Source organism: Microplitis mediator, chromosome 1, assembly GCF_029852145.1.
Source record: "Microplitis mediator isolate UGA2020A chromosome 1, iyMicMedi2.1, whole genome shotgun sequence".
NCBI lineage: Eukaryota > Metazoa > Arthropoda > Insecta > Hymenoptera > Braconidae > Microplitis > Microplitis mediator.
Window position 1 is genome coordinate 7,259,934 of NC_079969.1, and position 20,111 is coordinate 7,280,044.

Below are 20,111 nucleotides of genomic sequence, written 5' to 3' on the forward strand. Positions count from 1 at the left end.
GTGAATAAAATTTTTTTTTTTAAATTAAACTAATTAATTAGTCTACTTAATAAATAACATTCGTGACGTTTGAGTTGCATTGAGAGGTAACAGCTTCTTCTAATGTACAATCAAGCTTACGATAACTAGCAGTACTTGGTCTTCTTCTTCCTCTACCACCACGTGATCTTCTTCCTTCTAATAAAATTGCTAAAATCTAAATAAATAAGATGAAAATTATTTATTTTATTTATTATCGTCTATATAAATATAATATTAGGTAATAACATTTAAAATAAAAAATTTCCTAATTTATGTCCGTATGAAAAATCAATATATACATTAGACTGGGCCAAAAAAATCGACTATTTTTTTTTTCTTTAGTAAATCGAAAATATTTTTTGGGGTGACAAAAAATAATTATTGTGAAAATTTGAGCCCTTAATATTAATACGAGCAACCTGCATTCACTACGTGACTGCCCAAATATCACTACTAAATTTATAAAATACGCAGAAAAAAAGGATTTCTTGCCGCAAAAAATTTGAATTTGCACCAAGAAATTTTATACATTATGAATTGAAAACAAAAATTGTCTTGGGGCGAGAAAATATTTTTTTGGTCAAGAAATAATTCCTTGCACCAAGTAACTTTTTCTAGTTCTAAATAAATTTTGTTTTCAATTCACAATGCAAAAAATTTATTGGGGTAAGTAATAATTTTTTTTAGGCGAGTAAAGATTTTTTGTGTCAATGAATCCTTTTTTTTTCTATGCACACTTTTTTGGCTTTGAGAAGCTTCCTAAAACCAAAAGGGAGTAGAAAAATCTGTCATTTTGGAATAAGTAACACGATATAAATAATATAGCTATATATTCAGTGACATTCAGTCATATTTAGTGACAGAATAATTAAAGTATTAATTTATTTAAAGAAAATAAATACGATCGTCTTTTTTCTCACATAATTTAAATGTAATTCGAATGATATAGATAAATCTATTTATCTCAATACTTGGCAATTAAAAAGTGTTTAAAGTATGAAAAGGCACAAATTCAAGTCAAGACCTATCTAATGATACCCAATTTCAATAACATTAACTAATTCTATCATATAGATATGGCGGGAACAAAATTTTCCTTATTCTCGTAATAAGATAGATTAAGAGGTATCATCGCAATTTTTGATTTTTTTTTTATGAGCAGGTTTTCGTCTCATAACTCTCAAACCATCGAGATAAACGAAATTGACTTGGATACATTTCTTGAAGGAAATTTGATGCTCTACAAAAAAGGTCAGATTGAAATTTTTCGACAGGTGAACCGTTTCCTTATAATCATGCTTTGAACATTGGTATGATTTTAAAATTTGATTGTTCAACTTTAGAATTTTGTAATTCATGTAAAAATAAGTTTCCGGAAAAAACTAATGAATATTCTTGAAGGAAATTGAATGCTCTACAAAAAAAGTCTCAACAATTTTTGCTAAATTTACTCCTTCAAAAGTTATTCAAGGTTGAAGTTAAGTACAACGACTTCAATAATCTTGAATAACTTTTGAAGGAGTGAATTTGGCGAAAATTGTTAAGAGACTTTTTTTGTAGAGCATTCAATTTCCTGCAAAAATAGTCATTGGCTTTTTGAAACTGACTTTTCTATAAAAAATTTCCCATTGATTTAAAAAAAAAAAAATGTATAGTAATAAAGAAATTTAAAAAAAACTTTCGTGAATCTTAGTAAGGAAAAAAAATATTATTTTCAACTGATGTCATATTTTATATTATTAATAACAGTCTATCACTATAATAACAACTAAGCGACTAATTATTATTAACATGATTAAATACTACTCATTATTTTTGACATTTCTAATCTTCCTTAAGTTTTTTTGGAATATCTTTATAAATACTGAGTTTTTGAAAAAAATGAATGAGACAGTTTTTGTAGAGAATTAAATTTCCTACAAAATCATTTATATGAAATTTTTCCGAAATTTGTATATATCGTGAGATATTTCCAAAAAACTGCGGATTCGTAAAAAATTAACTTTGATCGTTTTGCGGCCCGCGTTTTTTTTTTTTGAATTTTTTTTGTTCATTTTGTGTATAAAGAAAAATTTTCCTCATGTTTTTGTTAAAAAATAAACTTATCGGAGACACCTCAAAAATTTAATTTTTTACAACCACCCTAATATATATCCTCATATATTTATTTATTGGATTTATGAGTCTAAAAAAAAATTTATACTCTTTCGATAACACAAAATCTATATAACTTTTCCGGATTGAAAAAAAAAATAAAAAGTTTCATTCAATTTATAACTTTTCTGCAATCTAGGAAAAATTTTCTAACCTTCTTAATCTAACTTTTATAGATCATTTAATTTTATATATAAAGTCCAAGGGTCAAGTTTATAAGTCATATATTTCTTCCTTATACAAGTTCAAAGTTTATTTATATATTTTTTTTTATTAAAATTCCTACATAATCATACCGACTTCTAAAGTTTTAGTTTAATAAAAAAGTAAGATGACAGTTTTATAGAAAACTCAATGGCTTTCATCAGTCTGAGGAAAAAAATATTTGTGCAATTGAATCATAAAGTTTTAAGAATTTAAAAATTTTATCTGTAATGAGATGATTTATTTTTCTTATGGAAAAAAATTTAAAGAATTTATAATCATAAGAAATAATTCAAGAAATTTGTGCTGATGTGTTGTCCGGCTAAATCAGACTCTTTTACAAAAAAGATATCGTAATTTCAGGCACTTTGTTGAAACATTAGCCAGCAGAAGTGAACTTGGATGGCGAAAAAAAAAAAACAAATTAAGCTGTACGTTAGACAGAATTTAGTCATTTATCTTCATATATCATTTCCCGATTCCCCAGTTGCTTCGTCTTTAGTCCGGTGAATTAATACCTAACATTCAGATGATAAATCGTTTTCTAAACTACCGGTATAAATCTACATAAAAATATCAGATCAATGTAAATTTATATGATATAGACATTTTTTATATAAATTTTATCGACGTAACGCGTAAGATTTTTCCTTTTAGAAAATAAAATTTCATATCAAATGATTTATTCCAAATTTGAAAAGTACTTTTTTTTTTTATCAAAATTTGTGTATTTTGTTAATTTGAAACTCATTATTTTGGGCTCACGTTGGAAATAAAATTGATCGCTTTGATGGCAGGAATTTTTTTAGGTTTTTTAAAGGAATTTTTGAGGGCGCGTTTATCAAATTAAAAAAAAAAACGAAAAAATGAAATGCCATGTAAATGTTCATATAAGATGTGGGGCAAAATGACCATGTTTAAAAAAAAATCCTTATTTTGGGAAAATGTTTATCTACAGTCTCTAAAAAAAATATATGACTAAGGTAAGTGACCCCTCTATCGGCCAGGTCCCCTTTATCGGCCACTTAGTCGAAAAATTGATATATTTCCATCATAAGTACGTATTCATGCGTAAATTGTTTTTAAAAAAAAAGTAAAATTAATCTAGTTTAGATTAAACATACTTTGATTATTGTAAAAATTCATTTTATAATTAAAAAAAAATAGTAGTGCGTCAGATGCGATTTCTGGTGATTTCTTATCAGGTAGGTTAAGGGCATTCTCAGACAGTGCCCTCCACTTTTTAAAAATAGGCAATGACTTTCAACTGTCATAACCGTATTCAAATTTTATTAAATAATTAAAAAAAAAATTAAGGCCTTAATTGAAAAAAGGACAACGTAGTCGTAATTTCGTTGAGATATAGAATTTTTAAAAAATTACTTACAATTGATGTCAATTGGGAGTTAAACGAAGTTTGTTGAATAAATTTTAGCCAACAAAATTTAAAAATTCGAATTATAAAATTGACATGACGATTTTACTGAAATTTATTTAACGAATTTTGTTTAACTCCTAATTGACATCAAGTGTAAATAATTTTTTTTTTAAATCCATACATCGGCGAAATTACGATTACGTTGTTCTTTTTTCAATTAATGCTTTAATTTTTTTTTAATTAATTGATCAAAATTGGATACGCTTATGACAGTTGAAAGTCATTGGAAATTTTTAAAAAGTGAGGGGCACTGTCTGAGAATGGCCTTAAGGTTTCTTGTTTTTTCAATAACCTATTACTAATTAAAAATAACAATAAAAGTCCGATTTTTTTTTGTAATCTCATTAGCTCGTTTCATAGTAATTTTAGGAGTTAAAAATTTAATGATTTTTGCCTAATTTATATTAAAAATAGGGTGGCCGAATATCGATACAAGAAAAATTCCTCTGTATGCATAATCAGCCACCTTAGTTTTATTTTTTTTTGAGGTTATCAGCATTTACATGCAAAATAGTCAATTTAATTTGTTAATGTCAAAATAAATAAACAATTTGATTAAGTTATAGTTCAAAATAAATATAAACATTTAGAATAAATGTAAATAAATTATATACATCCGATCAGCTAAAATTTTATCTATAAGGTAGCCGATAAAGGGGGTCTAGGCAGGCCGATAGAGGGCACATAAGGAATTGAAGTTATTTTCATTTATTATTTAATTTCTAATAAATATTTTTACATATATTTTCCTTAAATTTGAAGTTGAATGTATAAGCTTCAAGGTTCTATCACTGTTTTATACATGAATTGGTTTTTTACATTTTAATTCTTAATTCGAAAAAAAAATACGCTTAACTGGCCGATAGAGGGGTCACTTACCTTAATACTTTTTTTAATCTTTACTCGGGTTGGTCACGTGACCAACTTACCCCATACTTTCTCTAGAAACTATATATAAACATGGACAAAGCAAAACTTTTTTTTTTGTTAAAAAATGGTGTCTTATTTTGCCCCAATCTTCCTTATATATGATAGGAGTATAAAAATTTTTTTCAACCCTTATCATCTCAAAAAATTGTTTTAAATGAAAAAAAAAAGCTTTCAGGATAACGTCAGAAGGTAGGTTAATTTTATTTTATTTCTCATTGACAGTAAGCCCTCAATTTCTTTTCATTCTTTGGAGAAAAAATCGAGGGTCGGTTCAAAGGAAAGGTAACTTAATAGCGAAGTTAGTTCGGTCCATGAAAACTGATACGAATTTTGTGATAGGTGATAGCGTAAGTATGAGCCTATTGATAAATCTAAACGACGCTCTCTATACATTTCAGTCAATATCTCAGTAAAGAAATAGATTTAAATATAAAAATGTATATAGTGGACTTCAAATTTTAATGAGCACTCCCGTTATGAGCATTTTGCTCACGCACGTTTTTAAACATAACTAACTTTTTTTTTTTTTTATTTTTTCAAATGCAATGAATAGTTGAAATTTTTTCTATCTTTGAATAATTTTATCTATTTTCAGATTCCGCTTAAAAAAAATTTGTTTAGTTGTCATAGAAATTATAAAAAAAATTTTTTAGTTACTAAGGAATTAGGGTAGAGGTACCATTTGTGGTCATAGCTCCATTCGGACATTCAATGCTTTATTTAAATTAATGAAAAAGTGTAAAATAAAATTTATATTTTAATAGCGGGAGAAAAGTATTTTGAAAAATATTTAAAAAATTAATTGTGTTATCCCGTCTTGTACAAATTATTTTATTCAAATTTTTTGTGTTCAAAGCTAGCTCTAAGGTGGCCAAAAACGGTACCTCCACCCTATTTGGTACAAAAATATAAAAATTGATTTTTTGTCACTTGACACATTATTACTTATCTACACGGAAAGATTGGAACCCGACTGGTTACCCGTACTGAGCCGGTTGCAGAACACTAACCAGTCGAATTCTAATCTTTCCGTGTACATCAAATTGTAAAACCCAAATTTGATACACCCCCTGAAGCAACTGTCTGCAGGAATATTTAAAGAATTTAAAAGCAAGGGATATGTAAGCGTGAATATCTTAGACAAGAATTGCGCAAGAGTTCCTACCAGTTTAGTGATCAACTACACAGTAAAATTTTTTGTATTTGTGTTAAAAAAAAGTCTGTGTTAATAATTTTATGTTAAATTTTTAACATGCTGCTTTTGTGTTGTTAGACCAGTTAATTTTTAACACAAAAAAAGTGTTAATTGAAACAAAAGTAACATTTACTCAGTGTTACTGTCCAAACAAGTGTTAACACTTTTAAAATTTAACTTTAACACAGAGCGGTGTTACTTTATTAAAGTAACACAAAAAATGTGTTAGATTTACTGTAGTTACTTTTTAAGTTTATGTATACATACATTTTTATAAGTATCCAAATGACACAAATAAAAATTTTAAATTAACACTTTACGTGTGTTGCAGGTAACATTTAAATGCGTAAAAATTTTAGAACCGATAATGGAGAATATTAACATTTTTTTGTGTTACTTTTGTTATTTTTTTTACACAAACAACTAATGTTAAAACAACATAAAGGGTGTCAGCTCAAAATATCACAAAAAAAATTTCCCGTAAAAAAATAACCATAAAAATAAAAACTATCTATATATTAAAATGTGAAAAAAATGGATTAAAGATTAAGAATTTAATAAATTTTTATCATCAATATAATAAAATGTGTAAAATTTTTTAGTATATTAATTAATTGATATATTGATACGAAATAGTGGCATGTACCTGAAGATCGTACCGTTTTTTACGCAACGAAAATGAAAATAACTCATGAAATTTGTGTCTAAAGGCGAATTTAGGGGTAGTTGGGGATGGCCTGTCATTTTCGAGTGACGTAAGAAACATTTCCGAAATCTAGATTCAGTAGATTTCTTACTTTTCATTTCTTTTTTCTTATTTTCGTTCCACGAAAAACGTTCCGATCTTCAGTTACATATGGTGGCTATAAGTTTTTATTGCCAGGTTATTATTGTATCTGGTTATTTTTGTATGAAGTTATTTTTGTAAATAGTCATTTTTGAATCAGGTTATTTTTGACTAGTTTTTGTTGTAATGGTTATTAAAAACCGGGTATTTAGGACAGTAACCCATAAAAGTTTGTGTAAAATCTGTTTTAACACACAGATTTGTGTTGATTTTTAAAATTTTTTTTACTGTGTACTGAGTAAATTGTCTGAGGTTTCCAATCCATACTGCGACTGCACCATCTTAGGCAGCCGCGTTATATTAGTAAGCTGCTATCAGCGCAATCATGGAAATTCATGACAAAGGAACAGGATAGGGAAACATGGACAGGGAAGTTGCACTAGGGCGAGGCACAAAACCTGAATGCCATACCTACGGGAATCAGATATTTATATAAATAACTATAAATACATATAAATATAAAATTCTATTATATAAAATAAAATACCTTTTGTTTATGGTGATAAAGGAGGCATCCACCCATTCCACAAATGAGTCCCAGTATCGTAAAGTACCCAAAGAAATGTGAGTCGTCATCGTCCTTGGGCATGTTGCTCAATCTCGGTACCGTTTCCACAGTTTCTTTGTCACTCTGCTTGGTTTCCTTAGCCATCGTGTCGGTATCTGCAGTTAAAAATGTCTCATTATCTCCTTAAACCTTAAGCTCCTCAATCGCTAAAAACTCTTACCTAGATCGTCTCCATCGTCGTTCGCTGGGTCAGGATCTAAGTCAATAATTCCCATAAATATTTACTAATAAATTAATTAATTGTATTGGTGTATAATTAAAAACATACCAGTAGGCATTAGATTGTCATCAGATGAAAAAGTTTCTTCATTAGTATCAATAGGAATTTGATCTAAAACACTAGTTTTTTCAACTATAGCTGATTCTTTATCTTCAACTTTATCACTTTCTTTTTTAATTCCATTATCAGGATTTTTATCAACCGATTCTTCTATTTTTTCAGTCTTCTTATCGCTATTTACTATATCATGTTCTTCAACATTTCCTGTACCATGATCTCCATTTCCTGTACCATGATCTTCTTTTTCTGGACCATGGTCTTCTTTTTCTGGACCATGATCTTCCTTTTTTGGACCATGGTCTTCTTTTTCTGGACCATGATCTTTTCCAGGTTCATGATCTCCATTTTCCAGACCATGGTCTTTTCCAGCTCCATGTTCTCCATTAATTCCTTCATTTTTCACAGCTTCCTTAGCAACCTCTACCTTCGGATCACTTATAGTTGATCCACTACCTCCTTTAACATCTAGCTTTGCAACCTGAGCTTTAATTTCTCCACTTTCCTGCTTCTCTAACCCAGAATTTCCTTGACTACGATGATGATTATCATCAATCAGCTTATCAACCAAGCGAACCATAACACAAAGAGCATTAAATTTACTGGCTTTGTCAACAACACAGAGGTTCGAGCATTGAACATCCTTCCTCATCACCAGGGACAACTTATCAACGTATGTTTTAGTAACATCATACCTGAAGGTGTCATTGCTACCCCAGTAATGGCAAACCTTTATGAAATATTCGAAGCTTGGTTCATTTTTCAAGTAATTACTGACCTGGGTATCAAACTCTGCTTGAGTAGGAACTGGTACCTGGTCTGTGTGCTTCGTTGCCAAACTGTTTGAGCGGCACAATTTTACTGACCGGTCTATCAGAGCTAGACACAGATACTGGTTTACATTCTCGATGGTTATGTTCCCTTCCAAGGACGAGGGTACGGTTAAATTCGAACAGATTTCATTCGTGTACTTGGAGTTCTTGATTATTGATGATGTCGGGCAGAGATTGGAATCATTTTTAATCAAATTTATAATCAATGGGTTATTATTTTTTACACTGGTGCTATTGCTGACGGGAACTTTACCAGGAATCGTTGCGGCTTCGATATTAAACAAGTAAATTAATAAAATTCCGTAAATTATGTTCAACATTTTTGATAACTGAGTAAAAAAATTTACGTAGGAGATTTCGCTGATAATATTTCACTGTCAATTAATTTTTATAGACATTATTAATTGGTTAGACTCACGTTAGTGTTGATGATGATGATGATGATCAGTTGGTAGTTTGTAGAGATTGAGAATTTGAATTGAATGGTTCTGCGATCATCGTAGCACGGGAATCAGTGGAGTGGAGCCGGTGAAAAAAATAGTAGTGAGTCGAGTATTTGATTGTGTATTTAATGTTGATGGTTTTTATAAATAATTGTCAAGGTTTAGTTTGACTGTGACGTAATGCTCGGTTGGTAATGAAGATTTAATGACGGGAGCGATAGTTTTTATTTTAGTATGGAACTATAGGTTATTATTTTGTTGAGTGTTGATGATTTTGAAATTTTTTTTTGAGTTTCATATGGAAACTAGGGGGGGGAGGGGTGTTCCTTGTAGCTCTAGCCAAGCGAGGGCAAGAGCTAGAGCATTTCCGAATGCACCTTTATCAATTATTTTTATTACTTGCGCGGTAAATTTAAATATTTAAAAAATAAATTATTAAAAATTGGAGAAAAATTGAAAATTGGATGTCAAAATAAAATGGCGGCAGAATGTGATAGAAAAATATTTAAAAAATTAAAAAAAAACACGCAAGTGTTTGAACAAACCTTGGCGGGGAAATAGTATGCAGAAGGGTGTCCTAATACACTTGGAGATTTAAATTAAATTGCTCCAAGTGTATTGCAGCTAAAAAAACGTCACTTAACTGCTATTTCCCACCAGACGATACCAGATGATTTTGCTCAGGAACTTGGAAGTCATCAGCATCAGCCATCAGCAACACTTTACACTAGCACTGAACATTCAACACTTAATGACACCACAGACACTTTGCACAATTTGAATTTTACAAATACTGCAGATTTTAATTAAACAATTACTATGAGTAACAAATTTTATGGATAATTCCGCGAATTAACTGCAATACTTTGTTTCAATTTAAACGTAAAGAAGGATCTGGACTACTACTGCCATTGTCGATGATACTGACTGTCGCTATTGGACCGTCAGTTGCTACAAAGCAATCGATTTTGCGATTCATCGACCGCCCCCACTTTAGCAAAAATTTGAACATTGAGACAACGACGCAGTAGCGCCAACTTAGCGCAAAATTTCCAAATTGTAATTTAATAATTTTATTAAAATTAATTTGTGTCAATAATGAAATTAATTGGACTAAAAAATATACTCGAAATTCTTTATTTCTGATTAACAATTTGTTAATTATTCTTATTACTCGCTTTTTGCCTGAAACACTTGCGTGCTTTTTTTTTTTAATATTTTAAATATTTCCGTCATATTCTGCCGCCATGTTAATTTGAATTACGATTTTTAATTTTTCTCCAGTTTCTAATAATTTATTTTTCGAATATTTAAATTTACCGCACAAGTAATAAGAATAATTAATAAATTATTAATGAGAAATAAAAAATTTAGAGCATAAATTTTAACCTAATTAACATAATTATGGACACAAATTAATTTTAATAAGAATATTAAGTTACAATTTTGAAATTTCGCGCTAAGTCGGCGCTACTGCGCGTTGATGTATTCAACGTTCAAATTTTTGCTAAAGTGGGGGCGGTCGATGAATCGCAAACTCGATTGCTTTGTATCAACTGGCGGTTCGATAGCGGCAGCCAGTATCATCGACAAAAGCAGTAGTAGTCCAGATCCTTCTTTACGTTTAAATTGAAACAAAGTATTGCAGTTAATTCGCGGAATTATCCATAAAATTTATTGTTCATAGTCATTGTTTAATTAAAGTGTGCAGTGCTTGTAAAATTTAAATTGTGCAAAGTGTCTGTGGTGTCATTAAGTGTTGAGTGTTCAGTGCTAGTGTAAAGTGTTGCTGATGGCTGATGCTGATGACTTCCAAGTTCCTGAGCAAAATCATCTGGCATCGTCTGGTGGGAAATAGCAGTTAAGTGACGTTTTTTTAGCTGCAATACACTTGGAGCAATTTAATTTAAATCTCCAAGTGCATTAGGACTCCCTTCTGCATATTATTTCCCCACCAAGGTTTGTTCAAACACTCGCGTGTTTTTTTTTAATTTTTTAAATATTTTTCTATCACATTCTGCCGCCATTTTATTTTGACATCCAATTTTCAATTTTTCTCCAATTTCTAATAATTTATTCTTCAAATATTTTAATTTACCGCATTAGTCATGAGAATAATTAATAAATTATTAATAAAAACAAAAAATTTCGAGTATAGTTTTTAGTCTGGGTTCATTCAGAAATACTCGAGCTCTAGCTCTAGCCCAGCGTTGCCGTATAGCGAGATCTAGAGGCTGGAGCATAAAATCAAAAAGGAAATGTTGAATTCGAGATTTTCTTTGACGGTGACAAGTCTTGATTTTCTATAGATTTCCTATGAATTGTCTTAGACAGTGACGTTCTGTTTTTATTTTTAGATTTTCTATTTTCTATGAATTTTCTTAGAGAATGACAAGTTCTGGTTTTCTTTACATGTCCTATGGATATTCTATAAATTTTCTATGGATTGTCTTAGACAGTGACAAGTTCTAGTTTTTTTTAGATTTTCTATGGATATTCTATGAATTTTTTATATATTTTCTAGGGATTTTCTTAGACGGTAACAAGTCCTGGGTTTCTTGAAGTCTTAAGCAATAAAATTAAATAAAAGCCCGGATGAAAGAAAGTAATTTGATAGGATTAGAAAGGATAAATATTTTTATAGTGGAATGCCAGGAGTTAAGTAGCTGATGTTTATAAAAAAATTTCTTATTACAAACCATATTTCATTTATTTATTATTTATAAACAGTATTATAATGGAATAGCTCAAGTAACATAAAAAATAACTTTGAAAAAAAAATATTTCCTTTGATTTAATAATTATCCTTACAATTAAATAATTGTATAGTTTAGTTTTCATAAATATAAACATAAAAATATATCATTTATTTATTCACTTAAATAAATTTAATATTAATATATTTTTTTTCTGTTAATTTATATTAATTAACACGAGGACGTTTAATGTTTAAGTGGCAGAAGCCAGTGAAAATATTTTTTTTCTGACATTTATCATACTGGGATGATAGTAAGAGTATTCGTTAACACCAGGCTCCAAATCGGGAAGTGGTTTTGTTTGACAAGTTATCACTTCGACTTTATGTTTGTGCGGCGAAATACTGTGTAAATCTAATGCGCGTTTTATTTGATCCGCTTTCAAAGCATCTGGGACGTCCTGAAAATTTATAGTACATAAAAATTAATGGTGACACGCGTTAATATCCCCTGACAAAATATCACAATAGTTCAAAATTTCAACTAAAAATCATGTTAATAAATAAATTTCAATGTAAATATATTATTGTTAGAATAAGTGACTCGGGGTAATCTCGGGGTGTGACGTGTTTGGGCCCAGCATGATAACAAGCTTATGTGTTGGCCTATTTGAATAAACACACACAAAATCCGTGAAAAAAGGGCACAGCATGATAATAAGCTAATTAATGTTCTCTACTAATGTTTTTAATTAATTGAAAATTTTTTATTTATACGCTTTAACAGGCAAAGAGAAAGCAATAGACCTTACAAGCCATCCCTGAAATTTCCCATCTTGGACCTAAAAAGGAATGGATCGAATCCAATAATAAAACTATTTTTTTTTTTATATTTTGCACAAAGATATATTTTTTCTTATATATTTTGTCCGGGGATATTAAAGCACGTAACCTCAATAAACTTTTTTTTTAATGTTAATAAAAGGCCGTTCATAAAATACGTTCGCACTTAAGGGGTAGGAAGGGGTGTCGCTTACTATGACAAGATATGACGAGGACCGGGAGTCTAGAGAGAAGTGACGTTCGCAGCTTGTCGATTTTGCAAATTCTTCCCTCGGTTTTTTAAAATTTTATTTTTTTGTTACAATAGAAAGTCATTCGTTTCATATTTGTAAATATATAAATATTTCTAGACATATATTTCCGTAATAATGGGGGGGGTCTATTATTTGTGACGAAATATTGATGAGGGGATCGCAGCAAATGTGACATAGAATGATGAAGGGGGAGAGTTAAAAAGGTAAAATTTTGCGTGACGTATTTTATAAACGGCTTCTAAAACAATTTGATGTAGATAAGCAATGACGTGTCAACCGAAAAAAAAAACAGTCTTTGATATTTTTGTACCAAATGATTCCGTAAGTAGATAAAAAAATTTTTTTTGAGTATAGTTATGATTAACCCTGCGTTTGTATACTGGGTCTAGTATACTTACTTGTTTATTAGCAATAACCAAAATAGGTACATTATCCATTCTATTATCACCTAATATTTCTTTTAATGATAATACAGCTTGTGATAATTGATTAGCGTCACTGGCATCAACCATAAATAATAATAAATCAGTATCTTGTAAAAAATTATTCCAATGCTTTCTTACTTCATCGGATCCACCAACTGAAATTAAAATATTTATTTATTAATTAAAAATTTTAAACTTCCCGCCAAGGAAATTGAAAATTTTCAAAAAAAAGAGATTCGAAAATTTGAATTCATTTTAATTGATTTCAATTCAAGTCATTACTCGAAATATGGAACTATTTTAGTATTGAGAAAGATTCAGGAAAATAGAAAATTCTCAATTTATTTGAATTTTTTTCAATGCTACTCGTAACCCTAAAATTCGAAACTTTTTTGTTATTGACGAGGATTCAGAAAGATTAAAAATATCAATCTATTCGAATCTTTTTCAATTCTTTGGAAGTATAAAAATTCTTATATTATTTTTAGATTCAATATAATTGAAGTATTATTTTTATGTCCAAATAAAAACCTTGTGGAATAGAATTTATTCAAAAGTATTTAATTCTCATCTTTTTCAATACTATTTAATGAGTATTTTTAATATGATCCTGAAGTTAGCAGACAATTAAAAATTTTTCGACTTTTTTTTTAGCAAATTAATCACAAAAAAAAAAAAAAAAAATCCCAAAATGTGCACTTGTAGAAAATTTAAAAAACTACAGATGCAATAAATTTTTTTCAAATTTACCGTCTAAAAAAAAATCCAAAAATTATTAGACGTCTGCTAACTTCAGTATCATTTTTTAATCAGGGTACTGTTGTTAATCTTCAAATTCTAAATTAATCCTCAGAAATTTCATTGAGAACTTTGAGACTTAAATATGATCCTGAAGTTAGCAGACAATTAACAATTTTCGAATTTTTTTTTCAACAGTTTAATTTAAAAAATAAATAAAAATAAAAATGTGCACATGTAGAAAATTAAAAAGACTGTAGGTGCAATTTTTTTGAAATATTTTTTTTTTCATAATTTATCCTTTTTAAAAGAATTCAAAAATTATTAGACGTCGGCTAACTTATGATCCTGAAGTTAGCAGACAATTAGTAATTTTCGGATTTTTTTTTTCACCGAATCAATTACAAAAAAACAAAAACTAAAAATATGCACTTGTAGAAAATTTAAAAAACTACAGGTGCAATTTTTTCAAATATTTTTTTTTTTATAATTTACCGGTTAAAAAAAAGTCCAAAAATTATTAGACGTCTGCTAACTTCAGTATCATGGCTAACTTTAGTATCATATTTAAATCCGAATTTGTTTTTTAATTCGGGGGTCAGCTAGTTTTCGGATTTTTTAAATTATTTACTGCTTTACTTTTTCGTTTTATAAATTCAATTTCGCATAATTAATGACTGCCTTTTTTTAAATTTAAATAATTTCAAGTAAAACTTACTTTCCCATACATTACATATATAATTTTTATTATTTAATACATAAACCGCAAAACCATCTGTTTTTTTAGGAGGTACTCTATATAATTTATTGTTATCCTCTATTGATATTATTTGATTCATAACAGACGTTTTGCCAGCATTATTTAATCCTAGTAATAATACTCTCCTTTCATTGCTGTCATCAATCTACAACAAATAAATATATGGAATATATATAAACACAGCTCATAAAAAAAAAAAAAAAATTGATAATGTTACTAGAGGTCCTAAGAGGTTATGTCACTAATAATTAAACAAAGTAATGAGTTGTTATGTATTAATATTAATTATAGAATAATATAAATAATTATCTACGTAAAAAGTAACCTTGGCAACTTCCTCAAACCCTTCGTCAATTGATTTCAATTGTCGTTTTTTCCAGTAATGGTAAACAATGTACGCGCTGGCACATGCACAGCCGAAAAATATTATTTTTTTACTGTTCCGATACATATTTTTAATCATTTGCGTCTTATTTTTATTAGTGATTATGATTGTCGTGATCTTAAACGATCAATTATAATTAATGTTATTGTTGTTATGATTATTGTATATTTATTTAAATTTATATACTGATATTTTATGAATTCATTTTGAATTTTACTGGACTGTTTATTTTTATTTTTTTTTTCTTCGTGAATGGAATTGCGCGTGCGCGGTAAAACATGTGTGTAATTTTGTGCGCATGTCTAATGTGGGATTGAAGGGGTTGGTTTTTTATCTTGCATCCAAATTGCCTCCTTGCCACATTTGGAAAAATTTTGCCTAAATAACACACGTGGGTTTTTGGCACTCGTTTGAAAAGTCATAAAATTTTCTGAAGATCAAATTTATTTATAAAAATTTAGTCATGAATGTAAAAATTTAAATAGACAAAATTTTTTTTTTTTTTAGACAATTTTTTAAAAATTGTTCCAATGAAAAGTCATTTTTTGGCAGCCCATCTTACCCGAAAAATTATTTAGACGTAAAAATTGATGACAAATAATAAATAACGAGCAACCTGCAGTCACTAGGTGACTGCATAAAGATCACTACTAAATTTATAAAATACGCAGAAAAAAAGGATTTCTTGCCGCAAAAAATTTTATGCATTATCATTTAAATAAAAAAATTGTCTTGGGGCGAGAAAAGATTTTTTTGGTCAAGAAATAATTTCTTGCACAAAGTAATTTTTTCTAGTTCTAAATAAATTTTTGTTTTCAATTCACAATGCAAAAAATTTCTGGGGTAAGTCAAAATTTTCTTTAGACGAGTAAAGATTTTTTGTGTCAATGAATCCTTTTTTTTTCTATGCACACTTTTTTGGCTTTGAGAAGCTTCCTAAAACCAAAAGGGAGTAAAAAATCTGTCATTTTGGAATAAGTAACGCGATATAAATAATATAGCTATATATTCAGTGACATTCAGCCATATTAAGTGACAGAATAATTAAAGTATTAATTTATTTTTAAAAAATAAATACGATCGTCTTTTTTCTCGCGTAATTTAAATGTAATTCGAATGATATAGATAAATCTATTTATCTCAATACTTGGCAATTAAAAAGAGTTTGAACTTTGAAAAGGCACAAATTCAAGTCAAGACCTATCTAATGATACCCAATTTCAATAACATTAACTAATTCTATCACATAGATATGGTGGGAACAAAATTTTCCTTATTCTCTTAATAATATAGATTAACTGATAAATGTTTGATATAGTTATTTAATTTTATTTTTTTATAAAAATGAACATTATTAATTACATCAACTTTTCATGTATAAAATTATTTCTGAACACTTAATTAATAATTAATGAAGTAATAATTATAACTAACTTCGCATTTAATATTTATATTAACTAAATTATAATTAATATTAAAAAATTATTCAATCGCTATAGTTTTAGTATCAAGAAGCTTAAGCATATCGCCTGTTAGTTCCAAGTAAATTTTTTCACAGTCATTATAATAATCAACATTTCCAATCCATTTAATATGTAGAATAGTCATTTCTGCGTTATGTTTATCGTCTAGTAAAATTTCGTGAATTTTGTTGTTCAATTCATCAAATTTTTTCCATTTTTCATCGAGTGCATTTATTATTGATCTGATTGATTCGCAAGATCTTTCAAAATTATGACGATTTTTTTCAATCAATTGAATTGATTTATAAATTTGTTTTTGACGTAACATCATAGCAACAAATTTACAAAAATTATTTTCGCTCATATTTGTTTTATATTAAATATATATAGATATATTTTTATAAATGTCCGGTTAATCTAAACAAAAAAAAAATAAATATCATAAATTGTTAAATTTGATATATTAAAAAATATATAAATACCTTTAATATAAATCCAGTGAGCGAAAAAATGATCAATAGTGAACTTGATGATTCTTTTGTTTTTTATTTTATTAATAAAAGAGAGTAAAGTATGAAGTTAGTTACAATATTTTTTTTCTTTAAAGATAAACTTAGACAATATGTAAGTCCGCGGAATTTGAAATAATTTTATTAAAAATTGTATCAATAGTATTTTTTTTTTTAATTTTTATAAAATACAATAATAATTCAATTTATTTTTTTAATTATTAGTAGAAAATGTTTAATTTAAATTTAAAAAAAATAAAGTGATTTAAAATTTATTTAAATTGAGTAATTTAAAAAGATGGAGAAAATTGTTTAATTATAGTAATATAATGAGCGGTAAATTTCTATTAATATGATTACCCATAACGTTATAATAAAAAAAAAATTTTTTGTATGAAATTTGAAAAATTAAATATATCAATGTTGGTACTTATTCAATGCAGAATCTTATGAAGAATATCAATATCAGAATGAAAGTACAAATAATTTAATTAAAAAAAAAAAATATAACAGATTTTGTTGTTATGATGATGGCTACAATATTTATTATTTTTCCATTCAATTTTTACACTGATTCAAATTTAAAAAAAAATAAAAAAACATTTTATGTGTGGAATTTTAAGCAATCTCTCTAAACATGAATAAGTGAATATTCACTAATTCCAAGTGCAAACCGAACCACTAATTTCGAAAAGTGGTTCGGTTGGCACTCAGAATTAGTGAATATTCACTTATTTCACTTATTCATGTTTAGAGAGATTATTATTTTTTTTTTTGCCTTATTTTATTTTTTTTTTAATTTGGTCAATCTTTCCAAATAATTCTAATTGAAATTCAAAGTAATCCTTTTCAATTTCATGATATCGTTCATATTTAAAATAATCCGAATTCTTAAAAGCTTTCAATAAATCTAAATGCCTATTAGCGTTCATTTTTATTTCATAAAGTTGATTATGATTCTCATTGAATTTAGCCCATTTCATTTTAGCTTCATCGATTAATAGCTCAAACCACGCAATAGAAGTAGAAGAAGATAATTTATGTCGCATATGATCAAATGATGTAGCAATTTCTTCCTGTTGTTCAAGTAAAATAACAAATTTTTCCATTTTGCTTGGTTATCTCAATCAAAATTTCACTATACAGCAATCCGATAAAAATAAAATTTTTTTTTCCTATTCATTATATTAATCATAATATTAAAAAATTTCACACACTTAAAATAATTTACCTTTTTTCAGTAAGAGCTTGAAATGAATAATTCGCTTCTTTTATAAAATATTATTTTATATTAATAAAAATGAATTGAAACAACGTCTTTATCGTTAGCGTCACAAAGGATCACTATATAACTCTGTATTCAAATGTGTATTGTGGTTTGTGGTCCCAGTAAGAGAATAGACCTCGGAAATTGCCCCCACTACCGAATATTTATGAACTGCGCATGCGTACAGAAAAGTGGGAGAACATTTAGCACATAAAACATCTAGAGTGGGGGTAAAAACCGACGACACTCGAGTCCAACCTCTTGTTGCAGTGGCATGTGGCCCTTCCGGGAAGATAGCCAAAAGGAAAAAAAACAAATCTCTTGTTGAGATGACAATAGTACACAGCTAACTCTGGCGCTCTGGAGACATAACGTAAGCGATATATTGGATTACAAAAACAACAGCCTATTTATTCGGAGAAAAAGATAAGATTTGTTTCAGATATTAAATCACTCGTGGTATTTAAAATTAAATAAATATTTATTTGCCACTAATACAAATCGTCTTATATTTATTCCTTATGCATACGCTGTTAAAAAATTTTTTTAAAAAAACTATCATTACCATCTTCAAGTACAGCAAATTTTGATTGAAATGAGTACCTAGAACCTTATATTAAAAGAAAAAAATTTTTTCCGAAATTTCAAAAATGAAAATTTTGAAAAATTAAATATATCGATGTTGGTACTCATTCAACGCAGAATCTTGTACAGAATAATAATATCGAACTAAGACTATAAATAATTTAATTCGAAAAAAAATATAACAAATTTTGCTTTTGCAATGACTTACATTTATTACAATTGTCATCATCTTCAAGTACGACAAATTTCTGTTGAAATGAGTACCTATGGTTATGCATAATCATAGAATATAAAAAAAAACTTTCTTTCAATATTTTATAAATATGAAAATTTTGAAAAATTAAATATATCGATGTTGAGACTTGTCTAACGCATAATTATATACTGAATAACTTAAAGTACTCAAAAATTAAAAAATAATGAGTTTTAAGTAAAATGAGACAATTGATATCGTAACTTATTACATAAATTAAATTTTATTAAATATGATTACCCAGGTCAAAAAAATAACTGGATTTTTTAGAGTATAATAATTACTTTTCCTATAATTATTTCAATTAATAAATAAATTTAATTATTTAATTAAATTATTATAAATTATTAAATTAATTACTCTGTGTACTACAGCTATTTTATATACTATCAATAATTGTTTCTGTACACTTTTTTAACTTAAAAATTTAAGTCAACTGAGTTAAATTCAAGTCAAACTTGACTTGAATTTGACTTAGTTGGCGTAAATCGGTACACGGAGAGAAATTTATGGTAACAATTACAATATATTATGGAAATGGTTCCCATAATGCATGGCATACGGTTTTTTTGAAATGTCGATTATAGGAACGGCACTCATATATATTATAGTTATTATTACTATAATATTATAGTAACCGTTACCATAACATTATGGTAACCGTTACCATAACATTATGTTAATAGTTACTATAATATTATGGTATTGGTTACCACATATTATGGTCATTTTTACCATGTAATATGGTAATCATTACCATAATTCTTTTACATGCGATATGGGAACTGTTATCATAATTATGGGAATCGTTCCCATACTTGGGAACTTTTCCCGGAAAGTATGGGTCTATGCCCCATAATTCCAAGTAATCATTACCATAACGGTATGAGATGATATTTCATAAACGTACTAGGAACGGTTACCATAAATTTCTCTCCGTATACTACCCAAGTCGCCAAGTTGGCCGCAAAAGTTGGCACTTTCATAAGTTGACGGCAAGTTTCCGAGAAACTTGTCGACAACT

At 28.1% G+C, this 20,111-nt stretch overlaps 2 protein-coding genes and 1 long non-coding RNA gene across 3 annotated transcripts; all 3 read right to left on the reverse strand.

The window, feature by feature from the left end:
- Position 1: 1 nt before the first annotated feature.
- Positions 2-9,096, reverse strand: LOC130678292 (trans-Golgi network integral membrane protein 2-like). Its single transcript, XM_057485439.1, has 4 exons — positions 7,626-9,096; positions 7,518-7,553; positions 7,277-7,452; positions 2-196 (listed from the first exon to the last, which is right to left on the reverse strand). Exons 1-4 carry the CDS (start codon positions 8,785-8,787, stop codon positions 47-49), a joined length of 1,524 nt encoding a protein of 507 aa, XP_057341422.1. The 5' UTR covers positions 8,788-9,096; the 3' UTR covers positions 2-46.
- A 2,534-nt stretch (positions 9,097-11,630) lies between these two features.
- Positions 11,631-15,252, reverse strand: LOC130674387 (uncharacterized). The gene is made up of 4 exons (XM_057479706.1): positions 14,951-15,252; positions 14,584-14,770; positions 13,101-13,282; positions 11,631-12,066 (listed from the first exon to the last, which is right to left on the reverse strand). Exons 1-4 carry the CDS (start codon positions 15,086-15,088, stop codon positions 11,860-11,862), a joined length of 714 nt encoding a protein of 237 aa, XP_057335689.1. The 5' UTR covers positions 15,089-15,252; the 3' UTR covers positions 11,631-11,859.
- A 1,071-nt stretch (positions 15,253-16,323) lies between these two features.
- LOC130674396 (uncharacterized) lies at positions 16,324-19,055 on the reverse strand. The gene is made up of 3 exons (XR_008991040.1): positions 18,214-19,055; positions 16,956-18,120; positions 16,324-16,890 (listed from the first exon to the last, which is right to left on the reverse strand). It is a non-coding gene; the product is annotated as an uncharacterized LOC130674396 (long non-coding RNA).
- Between the last annotated feature and the right edge of the window lie 1,056 nt (positions 19,056-20,111).